This window comes from Cetorhinus maximus, chromosome 16 (genome assembly GCF_964194155.1).
Source record: "Cetorhinus maximus chromosome 16, sCetMax3.hap1.1, whole genome shotgun sequence".
Classification (NCBI taxonomy): domain Eukaryota; kingdom Metazoa; phylum Chordata; class Chondrichthyes; order Lamniformes; family Cetorhinidae; genus Cetorhinus; species Cetorhinus maximus.
The window spans coordinates 20,025,797-20,050,625 of NC_135894.1; the positions used below are offsets into that span (position 1 = coordinate 20,025,797).

At 41.9% G+C, this 24,829-nt stretch overlaps 1 protein-coding gene across 3 annotated transcripts in view; it reads left to right on the forward strand.

The window, feature by feature from the left end:
- Window positions 1-24,829, forward strand: part of LOC144691407 (RCC1 and BTB domain-containing protein 2-like) — a 60,634-nt gene that overhangs the window by 30,978 nt on the left and 4,827 nt on the right. For all 3 annotated transcript variants that reach the window (XM_078559468.1, XM_078559467.1, XM_078559469.1), the window contains exons 9-11: window positions 13,593-13,719; window positions 14,778-14,911; window positions 20,616-20,746. In XM_078559468.1, coding sequence (XP_078415594.1) covers window positions 13,593-13,719; window positions 14,778-14,911; window positions 20,616-20,746 — 392 coding nt within the window. The remainder of the gene's footprint in view (window positions 1-13,592; window positions 13,720-14,777; window positions 14,912-20,615; window positions 20,747-24,829) is intronic.

Consider the following 24,829-nt stretch of genomic DNA (forward strand, 5'->3'; position numbering starts at 1 on the left):
GCTTTCAAGTACTCTGGGTATATCCTTCCTTGGCAACAAGGTGCATCCACACCATCCTCTCAGTCTAAAATGAAATAACTCTTCATGCAGGTTAGAATTTAATCACATATCAGCCAAATCGTAAACTGAACAGTTGATGCCCTGAAAAGGTTCGGTGTCAATTGTTTGTTTTAACGTGAGATTAAATGTGATGTAAAATGATGACCTTTTATAAAATACTGGTTCGACCTCAACTGGAATACTGTGTCCAGTTCTGGGCACCACATTTTAGGAAGGGTGCAAAGGCTTTGGAGGATGCAGAAAAGATTTACAAGAATGGTTCCTGGGATGAGACGTATAAATTATTTGGACAGATTAAAGAAGTTGGGGCTCTTCTGCTAAGAGAAGCTCGAGAGGAAATTTGATAGAGGTATTCAAAATAACAACAGGCCCAGACAGAGTAAATAGAGAGAGACTCTTCCGACAAGCTGACTGGCCTCCTTCTGTGCTATAACTATTCTGTTATACTATGTTAGTCACAGACAGCATAGAGATGTTTCAGGTGACATTATTTCATGACCTGTTATAATTTTAATATTCAAAAGCTGTTCTTTTACACACAGTCCTTATGATTACCTTCAACACGCCAAGGTTACTTTCATCAGCATTGTTTTAACCGTTCTATTTATTCCTAGTATGCATTTTGTCCCTGAATTGTGCTTTACTATTTCCATAGATTATCTTGATCTTCACCCACCTTGAAAGAATTTGTCCCACAAATACTCTTTCAGCAGTGAGCGTTCTGACATCGCTTTAAGTTGATACTTAAAAAAAACTATAATTTGATTTTGCATTCAGCAATATAATGTGGCAAATAGAAGAAAGGGATTAATTGTTCATTCACTGAGGGTAAAAAAACAATGGGCTTGGAGAGTAGCACAATAGCAGTTTAAAAAAACTGAAAATATTCAAATTGTAACTTTGTAATTCTCCAAAGCTACTTTTACCTTTCCCAAAAAAACTCTATATTTGAAAAGTTGCATAAAGTAAATTACAGACAAAACAAATCGATGGCATTGTTTTTAACCCAAAAGTATACAACCCAGTATTTTTTAATGAAAGCATGAAGCCTTCCTTCATTTCTTAGGGGGCACAGTCCTAAATTAAAATGACTGTACAGTAATTTTAACAAGTACATTCACAATCTCATAACTCCAGGCACCTTAATCAGACTCGTGCAATCGTTGAAGCAATATTTGGTCTCATCCACCTTAAAATATTGATTCCTTGTTCATGGGATGTGGACATTGCTGGGAAGGCCGGCATTTGCTGCACATCACTAATTGCCCTTGAGAAAGTGGTGGTGAGCCGCCACCTTGATTCATTGTAGCCCATGTGGTGTAGGTGCACTCATAGTACCATGAGGGATTTTGACATAACGATGACGAAAGGAACAGCAGTATATTTCAGAGTCAGGATGGCATGTGACTTAGAAGGGAACTTAAAGAAAATGATTAACTAACTTGCTGGAGGTATTTGAAGAGGTAACAGAGTGGGGGTTGATAAGGGCAATGCTGTTGATGTGGTGTTCATGGACTTCCAAAGGGCATTTGATATGGTGCTGCACAACAGACTTGTGAGCAAAGCTATAACTAATGGAATAAAAGGGACAGTAGCAACATGGACACGAAAATGGCTGAATGACAGGAAACTGAGAGTAGTTGTTAATTTAAGTCTTTCAGGCTGGATAAAGGTTTGTAGTGGAGTTCCCCAGAATTCAGTGTTGGGGCCCTTGCTTTCCTGATATATAGTAACGATCTGGACCTTGGTGCACAGGGCACAATTTCAAAATTTGTGGAAGATATGAAACTTGGAAGCATTGTAAACTGTGAGGAGGATAGTGTAGAACTTCAAAGGGAAACAGACAGGTGGCAGATGAAGTCCAATCTGAAGCAATGTGAGGTGATTCATTTTGGTAGGAAGAACATGGAGAGACAATATAATGTAAAGGGTACAACTTTATAGGGGTTGCAGGAGCAGAGGGACCTAGGTGTATCTGTGTTCAAGTCATTGATGGTGACTGGGCAGGTTGAGAGTGTGATTAATAAAGCCTAGGATGCTGTATGCTTTATTAATAGGGGCATAGAGTATAAGAGCAAGGAGGTTATGTTGAACTTGTTTAAGATACTAGTTCGGCCTCAGCTGGAGTATTGCATCCAGTTCTGGGCACCTGGTTTTAGGAAGATGTGAAAGCATTGGTGAGAGGGCAGAAACGGTTCATGAGAATGGTTCCAGGGATGAGGAACTTCAGTTATAAAGATAGAAGGGAGAAGTTAGGACTGTTTTCCTTGGAGAAGGCTGAGAGGAGATCTGATAGAGCTGTTCAAAATCATGAGGGGTCTGGACAGAGCACATAGGGAGAAACTGTTCTCACTCGTGAAAGGATCGAGAACGAGAGGGCACAGATTTAAAGCAAAAGCGCTATGAGAAAATACATTTTCACGCAATGAGTGGCTCAGGTTTGGCATTCACTGCCGGAGAGTGTGGTTGAGGCAGGTTTAATCAAGGCATCCAAAAGGGAATTAGACTTATTTGGAGAGGAAGAATGTTCAGGATTATGGGGAGAAGGCAGGAGAATGGCACTGGGTGAATTGCTCATTTGGAGAGCTGATGCAGACATATTGGGCCGAATCACCACCTTCTGCACTGAAACAATTCTGTAATTCTCCCATACACCTGCTGCCCTTGTCCTTCTAGCTGGTAGAGGTTGGGGGTTCAGAAGGTGCTGTCGAAGGAGCCTTGGTGAGTTTCTGCAGTGCATCATGTAAATGGTACACAATGCTGCCACTGTGTGCTGGTGGTGAAGGGAGTGAATGTTTAAGATGGTGGATGGGGTGCCAATGAAGCGGGCTGCTTTGTTCCTGATGGTATTGAGGTTTTTGGGTGTTGGAGTTGCATTCATCCAGGCAAATGGGGTGTATTCCATCACTCTCCTGACTTGTGTCTTGTGGGTGGTTCATTCACCAACTTCCCTTTGGGTCATCGGCATCATAAAATATTTTCATCTGTTTTGGTCATGACAGTGACACAGTTTACTACTGACCACATGAATAAGCTTCTTTTGTAGAGCCATGACTACATGGACTACTATTGGGATAACTCCATGTGCCTACTGAAACAGTTACCTAATTAAACAAAACTGGATTTTGTACAAGTTCCAATTGCTTGGGTGTCACACAGACAGAAGTGTTGCTGGTGAGATCTTGCCCTAGGTTGCTCAATATAAGAGAATTAAATCTTGGCACCAGATATGATTTGCAACTTAATTCTTTTGTTGTGCTCGACAACACACTGTTTCCAAGCAGCAGACATACAGGGAAATAAACAACTCATTTCCTTCTGGGTAGAGACCATAAGACATAGGAGCAGAAATTAGGCCATTCGGCCCATCGAGTCTGCTCCGCTATTCAATCATGGCTGATAAGTTTCTCAACCCCATTCTCCCGCCTTCTCCCCGTAACCTTTGATCCCCTTACCAATCAAGAACCTATCTATCTCGGTCTTAAATACACTCAATGACCTGACCTCCACAGCCTTCTGTGGCAATGAATTCCATAAATTCACCACTCTCTGGCTAAAGAAGTTTCTCCTCATCTCTGTTTTAAAAGGTCTTCCCTTTACTCTGAGGCTGTGCCCTCGGGTCCTAGTCTCTCCTACTAATGGAAACATCTTCCCCACGTCCACTCTATCCAGGCCTTTCAGTATTCTGTAAGTTTCAATCAGATCCCCCCTCATCCTTCTAAACTCCATCAAGTATAGACCCAGAGTCCTCAAATGTTCCTCATATGTTAAGCCTTTCATTCCTGGGATCGTTCCCGTGAACCTCCTCTGGACCCTCTCCAGGGTCAGAACATCCTTCCTGAGATACGGGGCCCAAAATTGCTCACAATATTCTAAATGTGGTCTGACCAGAGCCTTATAAAGCCTCAGCAGCACATCCCTACTTTAATATTCTAGTCCCCTCGAAATAAATGCCAACATTGCATTTGCCTTCCTAACTACTGACTCAACCTGCAAGTTAACCTTAAGAGAATCCTGGACTAGGACTTCCAAGTCCCTTTGCACTCCAGATTTCTGAATTCTCTCCCCATTTAGAAAATAGTCTATGCCTCTATTCTTCCTATCAAAGTGCATGACCTCACACTTCCCCACGTTATATTCCATCTGCCACTTCTTTGCCCATTCTCCTAACCTGTCTAAATCCTTCTGCCGCCTCCCCGCCTCCTCAATACTACCTGTCCCTCCACCTATCTTTGTATCATCTGTAAACTTAGCCAGGATGCCCTCAGTTCCTTCATCTAGATCATTAATGTATAAAGTGAAAAGTTGTGGTCCCAACACTGACCCCTGCGGAACTCCACTAGTCACCGGCTGCCATCCTGAGAAGGACCCCCTTATCCCCACTCTCTGCCTCCTGCCAGACAGCCAATCTTCTATCCATGCTAGTACCTTGCCTCTAACACCATGGGCTCTTATCTTACTGAGCAGCCTCCTGTGCGGCACGTTGTCAAAGGCCTCTGGAAGTCCAGGTAGATAACATCCATTGGCTCTCCTTTGTCTAACCTACTCATTACCTCCTCAAAGAATTCTAACAGATTTGTCAGGCATGACCTCCCCTTGATGAAACCATGCTGACTTTGCCCTATTTTACCATGCACTTCCAAGTATTCTGAAATCTCATCCTTAATAATGGACTCTAAAATCTTACCAACGACCGAGGTCAGGCCAATTGGCCTGTAATTTCCTGTCTTTTGCCTCACTCCCTTCTTAAACAGGGGGGTTACATTAGCAATTATCCAGTCCTCTGGGACCCTCCCTGACTCGAGTGATTCCTGAAAGATCACCACTAACGCCTCTACTATCTCTTCAGCTATCTCCTTCAGAACTCTGGGGTGTAATCCATCTGGTCCAGGTGATTTATCCACCTTCAGACCTTTCAGTTTTCCTAGCACCTTCTCCTTGATAATGGCCACCATACTCACCTCTGCAGCCCCCCACCGACTCTCTTGAACTTTGGGGATGTTACTCGTGTCTTCCACTGTGAAGACTGACGCAAAGTACCTATTCAGTTCCTCCGCCATTTCTTTGTTCCCCACTACTGCTTCTCCAGCGTCATTTTCCAGCGGCCCAATGTCCACTTTTGCCTCTCTCTTTACCTTTGCCGTTTGCCTTTACATATTTAAAAAAACTCTTGCAATCTTCTTTTATATTACTGGCTAGTTTACCCTCGTATTTAATCTTCTCCCTCCTTATTTCTTTTTTAGTTGTCCTCTGTTGGTCTTTGTAGGCTTCCCAATCCCCTGGTTTCCCACTGCTCCTCGCCACATTGTATGCTTTCTCTTTAGCTTTTATGCTGTCCCTGACTTCCCTTGTCAGCCATGGTTGCCTCGTCCTCCCTTTAGTATGCTTCTTCCTAGGGATGAAATTTTGCTGTGTCTCCCAAATTACTCCCAGAAACTCCTGCCATTGCTGTTCCACTGTCTTTCCTGCTAGGCTCATCTCTGAGTCAATTCTGGCCAGCTCCTCCCTCATGACTTTGTAGTTGCCTTTATTCAACTGTAATACCGTTACATCTGATTCCAGCTTTTTCCTCTCAAATTGCAGGGTAAATTCTATCATATTATGGTCACTTCCTCCTAAGGGTTCCTTCACCTTAAGCTCCCTTATCAAATCTGCCTCATTACACATCACTAAATCTAGAATTGCCTGTTCCCTAGTGGGCTCCACCACAAGCTGCTCCAAAAAGCCATCTCGTGGATATTCCACAAATTCCTTTTCTTGGGATCCACTACCAACCTGATTTTCCCAGTCTACCTGCATATTGAAATCCCCCATGATCACTGTAACCTTGCCTTTCTTACACGCCTTTTCTATCTCCTGGTGTATCTTGTGCCCCACATCCTGACTACTGTTCGGAGACATGTACATAACATTATGGTTTTTTTACCTTTGCGGTTCATCAACTCTACCCACACAGATTCTACATCATCTGACCCTACGTCGTTTCTTGCTATCGATTAAATTTCATTTCTTACTAACAAAGCAACCCCACCCCCTCTGCCAACCTGCCTATCTTTTCGATAGGATGTATATCCTTGGATATTTAGCTCCCAGTCCTGATCCCCTTGAAGCCATGTCTCCGTGATGCCCACCAGATCATACCTGCCAATTTCAATCTGCGCCACAAGCTCATTTACCTTATTTTGTATAGTGCGTGCATTCAGATACAACACCTTCAGTCCTGTATTTCCCGTCCCCTTTCTCATTGTCGTCCCTTTATATGATGTGCTTGAAGTTAGATTCCTAGCCCTTTCGAAACACTCTGTCCTATTTTGTGTTCTGGAGAATTTACTAGCCTCTCTTGGGTTCTCCTTTCTTTTCAGTTTTTTCATAATTTTCCATGAAGTTAAATCCACCCCCCCGCACACGCTAACCTGCTGCTTTGTTTCCCATTATTCATACTTCTTGGAGTTTTACCCTTCCCTCCCCCCCAACTTTCTAGTTTAAAGTCCTGTTGACCACCCTATTTACCCTTTTCGCTAGAACATTGCTCCCAGGTCGGCTCAGGTGGAGGCCGTCCCAACGGTACAGATCCCTCCTGTTCCAATACTGATGCCAGTGCCCCACGAAATGGAACCCCTCTTTCCCGCACCCCTCCTTTAGCCACGTGTTTACTTCCCTTATTCTCGCGTTCCTATGCCAATTTGCACGTTGCTCGGGTAGTAATCCGGAGATTATAACCCTTGAGGACCTGTTCTCTAGATGTAACCTTTGTCAATCTGTCTAATCTCTACAAATTGTGAAGGAAACCCTCTGTCCTAGATACAATAGAAATATTGTCCTAGATGATTCGTTATGACATAACTGTAAGCAAAACTCCCAGAAATATCTTAGATTCTATAGAGCATCCAGATGACTAATCTGTTTACCATTAAGAATGTAGCTGCCTTAGCCCTGTGCCAGTAACTCAAGACATTTTGCGCAAAAAGAAATCAACAGCGTGAGTCACACATCCTGCAACCCACGTTCTGCACCTTAGCTAAAGCTAAACAGCACAGTCAGCTAAATTGTACCCTGATACATCTAATTCTAAAGCATCCTGAGAATAAACAATTTTAACCATTTCATCATTTCTAGCCATAATAGAAATCCACAAGCCATCAATAAGTTAAAAAGAAACAGAAAACTTAATATACCTAATCTGGTGCGTCAGCAATCCTACTAATTTGTTGGCGATCAGATTGATGGGCAGCTGTGACAGCCTGAAACCTGCTTTGAGCAGTGGTATTCAAAGCACTGGTGGCAGCAATCTGAGCTTTCACTGCAGCACTTAGGCCTTTGTAATAGAAGCTGATATTGGTCATAGATACGGCATTATTTCCACAGGTATGCTGATATAGGTGACAACCTGTTCTATGTTGGAAAGGTTACCAAGTTGGTGCTGGAATGATCCATGCTTCTTGACATTGGATGCAGGCTTTTCAGTGCAACATAGATTGTGTAACAATCCCAGCGGTTACCCCTGGACAAGCCTGATCCCAGAGTGGAACTCAGCTTGATTTTTATTTTTATTTTTTTGCTTAGATACATGGAGAGTAGCTACTGAACAGAGGCACAGGGGTTAGATTTTTTTTATTCGCTCGTGGGATTTATTGTCCATCCCTAATTGCCCTTGTTCAGAGGGCATTTTTAACAGTAAACCGCATTGCTGTGGGTCTGGATTCACATGTAGGCCAGACCAGGTGAGGACAGCAGATTTCCTATTGAACCAGATGGGTTTTTACAACAATTGACAATGGTGGTTTCATGGTCATCATTAGACTTTTAATTCCAGATATTTATTGAATTCAAATTCCACCATCTGCCGTGGTGGGATTTAAACCCGGGTCTCCAGAGTATTACCCTGGGTCTCTGGAGTACCAGTCCAGTGACAATACCACTACGCCACTGCCTCCCCTTGATTAACTTTTAACAAAAGAATAAAACATTTATTCAACCAGAAAAGATTAACTATATTACAATAGTCCTTCACCCACAACTATACTTTTACAGATGTATACAGATTTGTAAGGTTAACAGAAGTTACAAAAACTACCTTATACTCTAATGTACACAGTAAGCACACAGTCTATGTAAATCTATGACTCCCTGTGATCAGACACACCACACCCTGAAACCAAGTGACAGATGCCACCTCAACCAGATGCTATGGATCCCTCCTCAACTCCCCCCAGACGCTTGTCACACCGTGAACCAACCAGTCTCACTGAATTCTGTCCTTCACACAAGGCTTTCCAATCTCCACTCTCCAAGACCTGGCCCTGGAATCTTCTCCCAAACTGACGCTTTCTCTCAGACGTCTTCCACAAGCGTTCACTTCCAGGGTTTCAAACTCTCCTTTTGATGTTCCTCTTCTCTGGGTCACCACATGCATTCAAGCTGTTTTCTACACATACTGTCTCTCTGACTCAGCCGTCGACAGTACACCACTGCTTCACATGCCCATTGCAAAGAGTTACAGACCTTCAGTTGTCCCTTTGGACCTTCTTGCCTCTTGCAAGCTGTTCTCACTTTAAATCTACTTTCTGCAGCTTTTGTCTCTTTAAATCTGAAGCATGGAGCCTTTCTCTCTGCCCCTAAATCTTCACTTCACATAGCAGGACCTTTTCCAGGTTCCTGGCCTTCCTTTGACTGGAAGGTCTTCTTTGGACTTTAACCTCTTCTACTCCCTTGGATTTTTGGGGCTTTTCTTTAGCTTGGCACTGGCTATGTGTCCCCTTTGCTCCACTCTCTTCTGGCAGCAACTTTCAGAACCAACTGCACTTAAACAGCTTCCAAAAAAACTGCTGTTTCTCCTCTTGTGTGTGTGTGTGTGTGTGTGTGCCTATGGGAGGGATCTGCCTCACTGGGCCCCTGTTGCTAGGCAACAGTCCAATCCTTTTACCCTTGTATGTTTACCTCCTCTTTATAGAGGTCGTAAAACTCATTAGAAATGCAAGCACCTTTTAAATGTGAAACTAAAACCCCAATTGACCTTTCTTAATACACAGATACAGAAATACAAATCAGACTTAAACTTCAAAGTTTAAACTAAAACTCATTCCTAACACCCACAACTACCAATATAACTTACTTAAACTATCTCTATTTCCTAACAACTGTGTACACCTTTAGTCTTGTTCTGTAACCTGGCACATCAAAGCCCTCACAGAGGGCACAATGTGGGAGGCCGGTCAGGAGTGTGTTAAAATAGTGGCTGGAAATGAAGAAGACATGGATGAGGGTTTCAGCAACAGGAGAGCCGAGGCAGGGGCAGAGTCGGGCGATGTTATGGAGGTGGAATTGGCACTAGTGCTGGTGTGGATTTGTGGTTAAAAGCTCACCTCAATCAAATATGAGACCAAACTTGCAAACAGTCTAGTTCAGCCTTGGACAGTTGCCAGGGAGAGTGATAGATTTGTTGGCTAGGGAATGGAGTTTGTGGTGGGGATGAAGTCAATGGCTTTGAACTTCCCAGTATTTAATTGGAAGAAATTTTTTGCCTATCCAGTACCGGATGTCAGACAGCCGTGTGATAATTTAGATTAAGGAGAAGTCGAAAAAGGCGGTGGTGAAGTCAGGCCAGGTGTTGTCAGTCAACAGATGGAAACTGATGTGTTTTTGCTAAGGGGCAACATGTAGATGAGAAATCCAGGATGATCCGAAGCGATAGAATGCTCTGGCTGTGGAGCAAAATATGTTCATGCTTTGCATAGTGAAACTACATCTAGTAACTGACACTGAGGCCAGTTGTCTGCCAGATTCACTTAGGTTTGTGTCCCTCCTACTTGAAGGAATGAAGGTGGGAGAGGAGAGCGTATTGTGTTAGGAATCCATATCTCGAAAGACGATATGCTTTTTTTAAAAATTGGAAGGGAATTAAATTATTTGGAGACACTCCTGATTTTTTTTTTTAAAAAGTTACAAGTTCACTCTAGTCTGAGCAAGTTGCTTTTTCCAAGAACTCACATGACTTCAGCTAAATGATGAGCAAGACTCCTGAGGATATGAGAGTTATTTTGTTTACTTGAGTTAAAATATAAAACTACTTCTACCAGGCTGTGGGCTCCTGCTGATTGGCTGAAAAACCGGGCCTGGGGGAGGTTCTGTCTGAACATGTTTTTGTGAACTGTATGTGCGTGCCTTGGGAGTGAACTGTGAAGGAAGATTGCTTTTCTCTCTCTCTCTCGCTCTCTCTCTCTCTCTCTTGCTCTCTCTCTCTCTCTCGGTCTCGGTCTCACTTGCTCTCTCTCGCTCTCTCTCTCGCTCTCTCTCTCGCCTGCAGTCCAGAGTGGGTGTTCACTGTCAGCCAGAAAGTGCTCATCTCCGAATAACTCATCCGATTACTGTGACCAGCGCTCTATGTTCACACGTAGGGACACCGAATTGATGGTGCAAGACCTTTTCGAACTTTATCCTTGTCATAGTTTTCCATTAGGCCAACCTCTGCAGAGACCTTATTTGTCTTGTCCTTTTTTGTATGCATGTCGCGATTATACTTCCCGATTACAAATTATATGTTAAGCAGTTTTGCAACTTGTTTTTTAAAAAAAGTTTGTTTCATAATAAATCAATTATTCTGAGTTTATTGAAAGATGTCTGGCAGTAGCAAAGGTAAACAGTTGGTCATTTTTGTGAGTAAATTAAACAGTTACACTTTTATGGTGTGACCTGTGGCATATTGTGGCCAGAGAACCTGCACACTCCTCCCATCCTGGTTGTAAATGATAAGATGGAATATGATCAATTTGTTGGGAACAAGAACATTGAAAGTAAGGGGAAAGGAAGTGATTCAGTAGCCTGAGAGCAACATGTCATAAGGACCAACGGTGAAGGAGTTGGGAGTTTATAAGTAAATTATGAAGGAGTCTTTTCAATAGGTGAATACATGGATCTGACAATGTAGGAGATGGATAGGCATAAATAGGTCACCATCTCCCAGCCCAATGAAGGAGGGAGAGCAGGAGCAGGGCTGGCACATTGATGTCCCTTGGCTTTGAAGAAGCTGACCCAGTAAATTCAGGGCTTTGGTAACTTGGATAATTGAAACTTGTGCCACTGGACTCAATACCCAGGGGGTGGGTATTGAATCCATTGGCAGGGACACCAGTCAAGTGAACTGCTTAGTTGTGGATGATGCTAAAGACTGCTGAATGTTGTTGCCATCCAGGTGAGTGGGGAATATTCCATCACAGTTCTGACCTGAGTCTTGGAGAGACTTTAAGGACTCAGGAGGTGATAAGCGCATGGCAGAAGTTCCAGCCCCTGTTGACATATCTGGTCCACTTAAGCTTCTGGTCAGTGGTGACCATTCACAAATTGGTAGGGACTTGGTGGTGGTAGTCCCATTAAAGTTTATAAGGGGGAGATAGGTCTTTTATTGGAGACAGTCATTGTCTAGCGCAATTGTATTTTTAATTCTTACTCTGTTGGATTCAAGGACAAACAAGTCTCCCGCTGTGACAATTTAAGAACAAGCTTGTTTTCACATCACACCCCAAAGCACTTCAAAGCCAATTAATTATTTTTGAAGAGTAGTCACTGTTGGTTCTCATGCACATCGTCCTGACCTGGACATGTATATCACTGTTTCTTCATCCTCATTGGGTGAAAATTCTGGAACTCCATACCTAAAAGCAGCGCTGTGGGAGGACTGCAACAGTTCAAAAAGAAGACTCGCCATCATTTCCTAAAGGTTAACTAGGCATAGACAATAAATAAGTGCGAGTCTTGCCAGTGACTTTGTATCCTAAGAATGAATTAAAAAAGAAGTTTTAAAGAATTAAAAAAATATAGTTTTTGCTAACTGAAAGCTGTGTCTTGAAGACATTGAGTTATTCGCATCATAAAAGTGTGCAGCTTTACAGAACCTGGAGAAACAAACACCACAGTACTCGGAGTGTTAATAAAAATGATTTATTACTGTATTGAACATGGTTACAATTGGGAATTAGTTAATTATAATTGTGTTATTGCTTACAATTTGCTTATAATAAATTTCACATTATTCAGCCATTGTCAGAAATAGAATCCTTCACGTCACAGTCTCTTTGAAGAGATGTAAGAACGTGCAGGTGTCGACTGCATTGAAATCACTTCTCAAAAAAAAACACCTTCAGTCAGATTTATATATTATGTAATTTATATATTATGTAATCTTTAGTGTCAAATTTGTTTTATGAATAAAAAAAATTAGATTTTCTTAATTGTTTTAAACAATGCCTTTCCTCCCTGCTGGATCTGCTGGCTTCATGCTCCAGGCCTGTCCAAGTGGAAAAAGCAGGTGGAAGACTTGCTTCCAGGTCCCACCAGTCAGATCGTGTGCAAGAACAGCCAGTACTTTACTAGCCTTCCACTCTGTTCCTTGCACTGGGACCTAGCTGAGATTGTGAACTCTGAGGCACTGGTGTTTCATCTTGCACCAATTGTGATCTTCCTTAATTGTGAAATAAATCATGACATTCCTCAGTTTCCAGGAGGGGTCTAGAACGAGGGGGACATTGATTTCAGATTAAACACAAGGATTTATTGACAGAGAGCAGGAAGAGCTTTTTTTTACGCAGTTGGTTGTGAGACTGTAGTTGGCGATTTGTAGCAGGGATTATGGCCATGAATCTCTGAGCTGTCCCTTGCTGTAATTTTGCTGGAAGTGCAGGGAAAAGCCAGCTTGCATGCACATAAGCAGAGTTTCCGTTGTGCCTCCAGCAAAGCTACGGTAGTGCAACAGGCCGTGTCAACGTTCACAAATTGATTAGATAGGTGTTTGGAGGAGAGGAAATGGCAACTTCTGGCATGGTAGATAAACATCAACATGGAGTGTTTAGGCTGAAGGGCCTGTTTATGTGCTGTAGTTTCTGTGCAATTCAGTCTTTCCTCTGAGAATCCTTGATGCACTTTCTGTCTGTGTGGAAAAACCTGGATCAAATCGCAATTTTAAACAATTAATTTTTCCCAATAAGAGAACCTTTGTGTGGCCCTGCAACTAAAAAGGTAGATAAATAGACATTGAAGCAAGAGACCTGGCCAAGAGGCTCAGTGCTGGGGAGAGCAGAGAGAAGAAGCGATTCTTTCCTACAATACTCGGGACCAGTGTACCTTTAAATTTCTTTTGTTGTGCAAGGCCTATTTGTTTGTACTTGTAAGAGTGGCCCATGGTTGCACATGCACACAGCTTGAAGGGCTTATCCCTGTAATCAGTTATATGTTGCGCTCAATTAGAGTATTGGTAAGCATATTGAAAGTGAATTTTATTTCAGCAAATGTCCTGGGAAAACAATTTTATTTTAAAACATTTGCACACAAAACAGGGGAAAGAAGATGTGAAAGGTATTTCAAAAATAGTGTTGCATTTTGAGTGGTCCCCATGATCATTGGATTAAAAAAAAATCAATACCTAGATGTTATTGTTTTATAAAACAGTATAATCAAGTTGATTTTGTTCCTTATTCTTTCCTTCCCTACTTCTATTCTCCTTTTCCCCAATCTAATTTGTGTCTGTTCTTTTGACATTGTAGAAAGTGACAATCACTTGACAGTGGCACAATCAATGAAGAAAGAGTTTGACAGCATGGAAACCTCGGACCTAAAGTTCCTCGTGGATGGAAAGATTATTCATGCTCACAAAGCTGTTCTCAAAATAAGGTAGTGGCCCAAAATCTTTAGAGACCCACTCATGTGAGGCATTGTTAACAAGTGTGACAAATAGTTCACTGTGAAAATTGATGAGAGATTTCTTTGATGTTCAGAACTATTTTAAAATCTGAGTGCGATCCCATGTTTTAAAAGGTTTCTCAATGATTTTTCAGGGAAAATTCTGCAGATTTGATTTATTTGGAATACTCAACCCAGTTGTTCCCCATAATTAATTCAATTTTAACATGTCTTCAGTCTCGTGTACTGTGTGAAGCCCTTCTGGTCTGCAGATATGATCGTTTGGGCTTTAAAATTTGCATTCTAGTGTTCAAATTCTTCCATGGTCTTGCCACTTCCTATCTCAGTTACTCCCCCCAGCCCTACAGTTCACTTGAGAACTCTGCTTTCCTTCAATTCTGGCCTCTGGCACAACCCTTCATCCCATTTTGGCAACGGTGCCTTCAATCATTTAGGGGCGCAGATCTGGAATTCCCTCCCCAAACTCCCTTTGCCTCTCCACCCCTCTCTTCCTATAAGATGTTGCTTATACCCAACCTCTTTGACCAAGCATTTAGCCATCTGTTCCGATGTCCCCTTCTTTAGCTCAGTATTCACTTTTGTCTAAGTTATCTCCTGTGAAGCGCTTTGGGACGTTTTACCATGTTGAAAGCATAGCGTGGATGAAACTTGTTATATTTGTTTATACTTCCTTCCCCACCCCCAGACCACATTGATTCTTTGTATGTCAATAGTACATGTGAACTACTTGCCAGATAGGCAATTACTTTACAATGGTTGAACTTGTATTCTTGTCCTTCTCCACAATTCATTGGCCTTACTTACCTCTACACTTAGGATGGATTTTTCTGAAAGTTGTGTTGTCTTCCAAGAAGTTCCAAGAACCTCTGCCGCCCCCAAAAAATGTAGATCTAGAAAATACATGTAAAGCTATTAAGATGTGATGTAAATGTACTCTTTTATGTTGTAGGTTCAGATTGGCCTTTTGGCTCTTCAATTTCTTGCAGGCTGGTTTATTAAAAAATGTTCTTGTCGTATCAATTGCGCAGGTGTGAACACTTCCGATCCATGCTCCATGATGATGAGGTGATTGAGATTGACCAGTTTAGCTATCCAGTGTACCGTGCCTTTCTAGAATATTTGTACACAGACTCTGTCAGCCTACCTCCCGAGGATGCGATAGGTACTGTACACTGGCTATTTAACAGATATGCAAATTTGAATTATGTAATGTCACACACACACACACACACACAAGTGTGGAAAATTAGAACCGCGGATGTCCTGCTAAAGATAGGCTTTTAGGGAGGATAAAAATTATCATTTTTCAGAGTTGCCATAGTAGCAGTATGTTTATATTGTTGGAAAATCTCAGCAGGTCTGGCAGCATCTGTGGAGAGAGGAACAGAATTAACGTTTGAGCCCAATATAACTTTGTCAGTTCCAAAGGACGGAGGTTCTGACACAGCGACAGTGAAGGAATAGTGATATATTTCTAAACCAGGGTATGTGTGTTTTAGAGGGGTGCATGCAAGTGGTAGGGTTCCTATGTGTCTGCTGCCCTTGTTCGTCTAGGTGGGAGAGGTCATAGGGCTGGAAGAAGCCTTGGTGAGTTGCTGCAGTGTATCTTGTAGATGGTACACACTGCTGCCCCTGCACTGGGGCTGGAGGGAGTGAATGTTAAGGTAGTGGATAGGGTGCCAATCAGATGGGTTGCTTTATCCTGGATAGGATTGAGCCTCTTTACTGTTTGTGCACCTGTACCCATCCAGGAGAGTATTCCATCACACTCCTGACTTGGGCCTTATGATGGTGGACAGGTTTTAGGGAATCAGCAGGTGAGTCACTTGCTGCAGAAATCCCAACACCTGACCTGCTCTTTTAGCCGCAGTATTTGTATGGCTGGTTCCGTTAAGACTTTGGTCAACAGTGACCTTCAGGATGTTGATGGGCATCAGCAATGGTAATGCCATTTAGATGATGAAAAAAAATTGCTCTGCATCTCCACCCAGTGGCCATAGCCTGCAACTGCATACAGATGTTCACCAGCTTTTAAACTGCAGATATTCTCCGCTTATAGCGTGTTCTTATAATTACTTTTTGTTTGAGTGGTTTTAAAAATAGGGAACTTTCCTGAATGATATTGTCAGCTACGACCTCAATTTTCAATTTAGCACAGTCGATGTTATTACTGCGCATGTGTTGAGTGTGCCAAAATTTAGCTTCAGTTTCAACACTTTCAGCTTTCACAACTACCTGAATTTTTGTAAAATGCTGTTTAGTGTAGAGTGAGGTGCCAGTCCCTCAAGCTGATGATATCCACATCCTCCACATGGCCTTCACCCTGTAACTACTGGCTCTCCAGCCGGCCTTTTGCTCGCTCAGCCAGGTTATATTCTGCAGCAGTACCCCAGAACAGGCCTTCAGCCTCAGCCCAGTGCACAGCCACGTTCTTGAAGTGTTGATGGCCACCTGAGTAGTCAAAGTGAATGTGGATGGCGACAGTGAGGAAAGACGAGGAGCTGGTCAGGCCAGACAGCTGCAAAAACTCGGGGTGGAGGGGCACTGCTTAGGTCCACGCCGATGTCCACCACCAGGTCCCAGTGTGAGCCCTGCAGCAGCCAGGTGTTAACCAAGTTCCCCGAATCGAAGAAATACCCCTGGATCAGGTACAGACCATCCCACAGCCACTCCTCAAGAGTGTTCCTGCCTTTGTAAGGAAGATTTATGGCAGCTTCCTTTTGATTGTGGTTCAGGTGCTATTCTGGGGTTTCTTTTTTCAGGTGGCATTTGCTGTGTCAGGTGCAGTTTTAATGAGCAGGAAGAAAGGAAAATTACAACTCCGTTCATGGCAGAAACATAAACCAAATAAAAAGGATAGGGAGGCACCGGAGAGGGTGCAGAGGAGATTTACCAGGATGATACCAGAAATGTGTGGATATATGTATCAGGAAAGGATTGACAGGCTTGCTCTCGTCTCTTGATAAAAGAAGGCTGAGGGAGAAGGGAATAGGCGGTTATAATGGTGGATATGGATGAGGAAATGTGGGAGGAGGCTCGAGTGGAGTATCAGTACCAGCATAGACTGGTTGGGCTGATTGGCCTGTTTCTCTCCCGTATATCCTGTGTATCCATCTTAGAAAATCCCAACATGTGGCTAAGGAGTGATGGGGAAGGAGAGGGTCCATTTAATCGGAAAGTGGCATCAGGATTGGGACAAGCAGGAACTGTACCATTGGGGCAGAATGTACCTGAACTGGGCTGGGATCAAGGTCCTGGCGGAAGCGATAATGAGGGCTGTAAGTAAGACTTTAAATTAATAACTTGGGGGAAGGAAATGGCTAGAAATACAGAACATAACAATAAACATTTGGAAAAGACAGTAAAGGACAATCTAAAGGAAGAGACAAGGATATAATGGATGGCCAGTGATGGGATATGGTAAAATAACTACTAAAAACTATAGGTGCAGCAATGTAAGTAATATTGAACACAAAATTATGAACTGGAGGCAGTCATTTAGACAAGATCCAGCTATAGTAGGGATGACTGAATCCTGAGCACATAAAGAATGAGATTGGAAACTAAATATTGCAGGATGTAACACATTTGAGGAAGGAGGGGAGGTGGAGCAGATGTACTATTTAAAAATAACAAAATAGCAGTAAGAGAAAAGGGATGTATCTAGTGGCATGATAGATACAAATCTATATGGATTGATTAAAAGATGAGGGATCCATCACCCTAATAAGGGTACACTATAGACCACCAAATTCATTCGTACTCCAATTCCCTTCCACTTTTGTAGGCAAACTTATAAGGTAAGTAGCAGGCGGAAAATAAAATAATTATGGGAGATTTCAACTACCTCCAAATAAACTGGTGGGAAGAAGTAGCAAAAGGAGAAAAGGGAATCAAGTGTATTGGTTAGTGTATACAGGACTCTCTTATTTTTCACTCTATGTAAATATCCCAACAACAAAATAATCACTAATCACTGTTGAATCTTGTAATGGATTTTGAACCAGAACAGATAGGAGTAGGAGGAGAGCACTTTAGTAGCAGTGATCACAACATAGTAAATTTCAAAATTAGGATCATGAATGGTGTAAATAGGACAAAACTAAGGTAATAGATTATAAAAGAGCGAATTACAAGGAAATAAGGGTGGAACTAAAGAAGGTAAACTGGAGAAAATCTTGAAAAATAGAGACAGAAAAGCAGTGCGAAATCCTTTTAAAAGGTAATCAACTGAGTTCAAGAGAAACGCATTCCATTCATAGCGAAAATCAAGCAAGCTAATTACAGGGTGTTGTAGATGAATAAAGAACTAGATCCCCCCCACCCAGATTGCATTCTGTGACCTTGCTATCATCAGTGCTTCTTCCAAGTGGTGTTTAGCATGGAGGAGTACTGACTCATCAGTTGAGGGAGGGCAGTAGATGGTAATCAGGTTTTCTTGCCCATGTTTGACCTGATGCTATGAGGCTTCATGGAGTCCAGAGTCAATGTTGAGGACTCAGAGGGCTACCATCTCCTGACTACTTTGTTGCCACTGGATCTGTCCTGCTGGTGAATCAGGACGTATCCAGGGATAGTGATGGAGGAATCTGGGACATTAGCTGTAAGGTATTATTCTGTAAGTGTGACTGTTAGGTTGCTTAACTCATCTGTGAGACCACTGTCCCAATTTTGGCACAAGTTCCCAGATGTGAGGAGGACCTTGCAGGGTTGACTGGATTGGATGTGCCTTTGTCGTGTTTGCCTAGGTCGATGTTGGATAGTAAATCGATTTTATCATTAGGATCGTTTTTTGTAATGGTTTTGATACAACTGAGTGGCTTGCTTGGCCATTTTGGAGGTCAGCTAAGAGTCAACCACATCGTTATGTGTCTGGAGTTACATTTAGGTCAGACCAGGCCACTATGGCAGGTTTCCTTCTTTAAAGTACCTTAGTGAATCAGATGGGTTTTTACAACAAACTGATAGTTTCATCGTCACCATTTTAATAATAGCCTTTTATTTCAGATTGATTTTAGTGAACTGAACTTAAGTTCTGCAGCTGCAGCAGTGGGATTTGAACTTTCATCTCCTGGAACTCACTACCACAGGAAGTGGCTGAGGTGAATAGCTTAGATAATTTCAAAAGGAATACTTTGAAAGGATGAATACATTAGAGAAAAAGGAATAAAAAGATATGCCTCAAAGGTGAGATCTGATAGATGGAAAGGGAGGAGACTTGTGGAGTATGAACACCAGCACAGACTAGTTGGGCTGAATGGCCTGTTGCTGTACTGTATATTCTATGTAATTTTCAACTGCTGCTTATGATAACATTGATCACTGAATGTTCCTCCAATGTAGCTCCATGGATATTCACCTTGGAGGTCTTGCTTCCTCAATGGCACCATGGAGAACCATGTGCAATCCTCAACAGGGCACTGGGAACAGAAGACTAACACTGTGACATGAAGCTACCTTGTTTAATATTTTGCAGCATTCCCAGAACTAAATGGATGGCATGTTGGGAGTGCATTGTGGTTGAGGGACACGAATGGGCTGTTGAGTTGCCAGCAGCTATAAAAAGGCTTCCGGCAGCTCTTAAAGGGAACTTATTAGTCACAAACATACGAACCTACGAATTAGGAGCCGGAGTAGGCTTTTCGGCCCCTCGGACCTGCTCCGCCTTTCAATAAGATCATGGCTGATCTGATTGTGGCCTCAACTCCATATATCGCTGACTTCCAATAACCTTTGACTCCCTTGTTAGTCAAGAATCTATCTAACTCTGCCTTAAAAATATTCATTGACCCTGCCTGCACCACTTTCTGGGGAAGAGAATTCCAAAGATTCACAACCCCCTGAGAGAAACTTAGAATAAACTTGAAAAATGTGTGGGCATCTGCTTTTCCCGAGGCATCTCTGGAGGTATTGCTCAAGATGATGTAGTGAAGTGCGGCTCTGCCTGGGACACCCACCTGTGAACAGCAGTGTAAGAGTGGCTAGGATAGTAAAAGGAAAGGCTGATACCATACCAACTGGGAACAGGTGTGAAAGAAATTTTATGAGCTGCATATTTTATGCCTAGTCATCCCTGAGGAGTTTCACTAGCAGTTCCTGGCAGGAGGAACCACTTGTGGCAAAGCCAAGTGGCTTCTGCCGGTAGAATTTCAGGTCTGTCATCTGTGGTGTGGCTATGGATGTGATGGCCTCTCAGCCCATCCACCCGGGCTAGTGATGGACTTTTGCCGTTACTGGGCTGTATAGATCACACTTCAGCTTTGAGTCTCAGAATGAGAATGGGCCAAATGAAGTTAAAATTGTGAGAGACACTTCTTGCCCATGTGCATTTTTTTTATAGAGTACATGGGAATGTTGTTGATTGTTACCATGATCACACTGTAGGCATTAGGGGATCTGTTGATGTTTATGATTTACAATAATAACTTGTATTTATATAGTGCCTTTAACTTTGAAACATGTCCCAGGCAGGCCTGGTTCAACCTGTGATAGTGGGTTAGAACTGTTTATGGGAAGTACAAAGCATATAACAAGGGCAGAAGAAAATGGCTTCAGTCTGTTCAGCTGGTGGAAATTGCTGTTCATCCAGGACTAGTTGCAGTCGTCCATGAGTGTGTTGTGACTGATGTGATTGCAGCAGTTGAAATACATTGGTCACCCTGCTATAAGGCTGAAGATTTCTACTGATCTCGACGATGCACAATTATGCCATGTACAGTGGTACACCCATCTTTAATATATGCAAATATATGATAAAATATTCTTTTAAAAATCATGATTTGGTCTTAGTTTAGATTTTAAAAGCAAGAAAGTGCTCTTTCTCAAGACATTCGTGTTTGAAAATATTATTGCTTTTTACCTTGCAGGCCTTTTGGATTTGGCAGCACTTTACGGAGAGAACAGCTTAAAAAACCTTTGTGAGCAGACTATTAAACAGGGTATTTCTGTGGAGAATGCCATCACTTTACTGTCGGCTGCAGTGAAATATCAGGCAAAGGTAGGAGAATGAGAACAAAATATGCATGCTAAAGGAACCCCCTGCTTGCTTTGATGTGTTTGGAAAGTAAATATCCTATCAGTTCAGGCTATCATGATATGACCTAACAAAGATGGAGGCTATTTGGCCTACTATGCCTGTGCCAGCTCTTTTCCAATTAATCCCACTGCTCACTTTTTCACTAGAGCCCTAACATTTTTTTCCCTTCCAGTATTTGCCATATTGTATTTGAAAGCTGCTATTAAATCTGCTTCCACCACCATTTCAGGCAGTGAATTCTAGATCATTGTAATTTGTTGCAGGGAAAGATCATTCCCTCATTTCACCTCTTGTCTTGTCACCTTCAAGTATTTGTGTATATATATATATATATATATATCTCTAGTTCTCTCTGTTCCTGCACCCCCTTTAAAATTGTACCACTTAGTTTATTTTACCTCTATAATTCTTCCTGTGTCATCTCATGTTTCTCTCGTTAAGTTGCATTGGTCATGTCTGCCCATTTCAGCAGTCTCTCTATGTACTCCTGCATTCTGTCACTATCCTCCACACTATTGTTTCATGTCCCTTGTGGAGTATGAAGTTATGGCCTGTATACTCAAGTCCTAGTTATTGATATATAATCAAAAAAAATAGTCCTAATGCCAATCCATGGGGAACATCACTGTACACTTCCTGCAATCTGAAAAACAACTGTTCACTGTTACTCTCTATGTCCCTTAGCTGATTTTGTATCCATTCTGCCATGAGTTTTAATTTTACTAATGCATCTATTATCTCGTACTTTATCAAATGCATTTTGAAATAAAAAGACATAGACATAACAACAACTGCACTACCCTCATTTACCGTCTCCATTATTTCAAAGAACTCAATCAAATTAATCAAACATAATTTTCCTTTAATAAATCCATGCTGACTTTCATTTATTTGCCCATATTTTTCTAAGTTCCAATAATATTGTCTCTAAAAGTTTCCCCACCACTGACATTAGGCTGACTGGCCTGTAATTTTATCCTCTTTTTTTTGATCAGGGGGTGTAACATCCTGTAGTTCACTGGCACCACTCCTAAGGAGGAATGGAAGATTGTGGCCGGGGTCTCCCTTTACTTCCCTCAGTAACCTAGGATCCATCCCATCTGGATGGTGTGACTTTTCTACTTTGAGGATCCTTAACCTTTAAGTGCTACTACTACTCTATTTTTGTCCTTTCCGATATTGCTACCACCACCTCCTTTACTGCTACATTCCCAGCATTCTCTTCTCTAGTGAAGATTGATGCAAAGCACTCATTTAGTACCTCAGCCATGCCCTCTGCCCCATAAGATCATCTCTTTTTTTTGTCACTAATAGGTCCCATCCTTCCTTTGTTTACCATTTTACTATTTATATGTTTATAAAAGACTTTTGGTTTCCTGTTATGTTAGCTGTTAAGGTATTCTAATTCTCTTTGCCCCGCCTTTCTTTTTTTTAAATCTCCCCTGTACTTCTGTATGAAATTTGATTCTCCAATTTGTCATGTTTTTTGTTTCATGCTATTCTCTATATCTTTCATCATCCAAAGTGCTCTAGCTTTGGATACCTTCCTTACCCCCTTGTGGGATAAGTGTCTACCTTGTACCCAAACCGTCTCCTCTTTGAAGGTCGTCTGTTGTCCAATTACTGTTTCTCCTACCAATGTTTGATTCCAATTCAACTGGGTCAGATTACTTTTCAACTTGCTGTAACCAGCCCTTCTCTGCTTAAATATTCTAAACTTCATAATAGCAGTATTTTCCAAGTGCTATCCACTGTAATGTGCTTTACTTGCCCACTTCATTCACCAGAACTAGCTCCAACGCTGCTTCCTTTTTTCATTGGGCTGGAAACACGCTGATCAAGAAAGTTTTCATGTACACATTTCAGAAATTCGCTTCCCTCACACGGTTACACTCTCAGACCATATTGGGTTAATTCCATTATTACTACTCTATAGTTCTTGTGTCCTGCAAATCTGCTTCTCTATGTCCTTCCCATTATTTAACAGCCTATAGTATACTCCCAATAGTGAATGAGTTTCTCTGTTCTTTAATTCTAACCAATTCTTGGGCCCCTCCACTAAATCCAATGCTATTATTGATTAGTTTATTTGATCAACACCTTTCTCCCCCCCACCTCTCTTTTTCTTCCCTGTCTTTCTTAAATACCTTGTAGATAAGAATATTCAGTTCCCAGTCCTCCCTTCTCTGAGCTTTCTCTCTTATTGCCACTATACCATAATCCCATGTTAGTGACTTGTGCCTGTACCTCACCAACTTTATTTGCCACACACTCTGCAATGTATAATACATGTTCTCCAAACCCATCTTAAACTGAAATAAAAACAGAAAATGCTGGGACTAGTCAGGTCTGGCTGCATCTGTGGAGAGAGGAACAGAGTTAACGTTTCAGGTCAATAACCTTTCATCTTGTACTGCCTCACATTTGCCTGCTATCTGATTCCCTCTTATTTCTGAACTATTTACTTTAGTGCAAAGGTTCCCAAACTTATTGCATATCCAGTTCCCGATCTATCAGCTGCTCATGTATCCCTGATGTAACGTTTTAACTCCTTTAATGCCCAAGCATTGTATAGAATGAATAGGTTATAAATTCACAGATACGACTTTAAACAATGCTTTAATAGTGCTACTCACCATTGATATGATGGATAAAGTTGTTCCTACTATTCTATACTATTCTAATCCGATTTTCCAGCACTAGCCCCATAGCCTTGTATGCCATTGGCATCGCAAGTGCACATCCAAATACTTCTTAAATGTTATGAGGGTTTTGGCCTCTACCACCCTTTCAGGCAGTGAGTTCCAGATTCCCACTGCCCTCTGGGTGAAAAAATTAAACAAATTAAGAATCAACTCATTTTATTATCCAGTGTATTAATTTGAAACTAACTGTAATTTCTTTCCCCTGTACATTGCTTGTCCTATCCAATTTAACAATTAACTATAACATCATTCAGCAGTGCACAATTATCAAAACTATGTTTGGAGTGATAGGTGATAGTTTGATTCATAAGATGTTTTCTGTGCAAGGCGTTGACAATACAATACAATTTCATTCCATTGAGTGATGAAAATCCACTTTCACTCACAATTCAGGGAATGCTGCTCACATTTGAACCTAAAACTCAGCCAGCTGCTTTTGTTGGAACCTGCTACGCTGTTTGCAGACGCATAGCAGCTTAGAACGTACTGTGCAGGACTTGTTCTGGTCAAATTTCCATGTGCTGACTGTGCATTTAAAAAATGTATGACTGCACTTAACAACAAAATTTTAAAGTGTTGGTTGGAACACAATCTTGACTCCTCTGTGTTATGGCACAGCCAATGGTAAATGATGAGCTGCTCAAATCCCAAAGGGAAACTTGAAACAACTGCCACAACTGTTTTGCAATTTGTATAAATTTCAAGATGCGCGCCTTGAATTCAGTAGTAATAAGACCACCAAGTCTTACAGATTTCTTACAAAACTAAATTAAACCTTTATTAATAGATTAAATGATTTTCAGCACATACATAGATCTACAAATTACTACTATGAGAACTTCTAAATCCCCTAGTTAATCTAACTCACAGTTACACTTTCGTTAAGGCAACAGTAAGAAGTAGACCCGTAACTTCCGCGCTCCCCAGCATCTGATTTGGGGGGGTACCCGAAAGATGCGCTGGGGAATCCCTCTGGCAAGTTCCCAGGTAAGGGTTTGCACAGCAATTGCCCAGAAGTGCACACTTCTTTCTGGACAATTGTGCTGCGCTGAGAACCATCTGATAATGCAGTTTAAATAGCAAACTTCGGATGGTTCCGCTGGAGTTATACCAACAATTACCCTGAAAATGTTAGAAGAATTAAAATGTCTTCTAACTTCTGAGTAACTATTGTAAAGACCTAGAACGACCCCATGAGAATCCCCCACACTCCCGGCCCCCACCTCGGACACCCCTCCCCCCCACCGCCCAACCACCTTGGATGCTCAACCCCGATCACCTCCCAGCGCCCCTGACCTCGGAATCCCCCCACCCCGCCAAGATGTCAGACCACCCACAA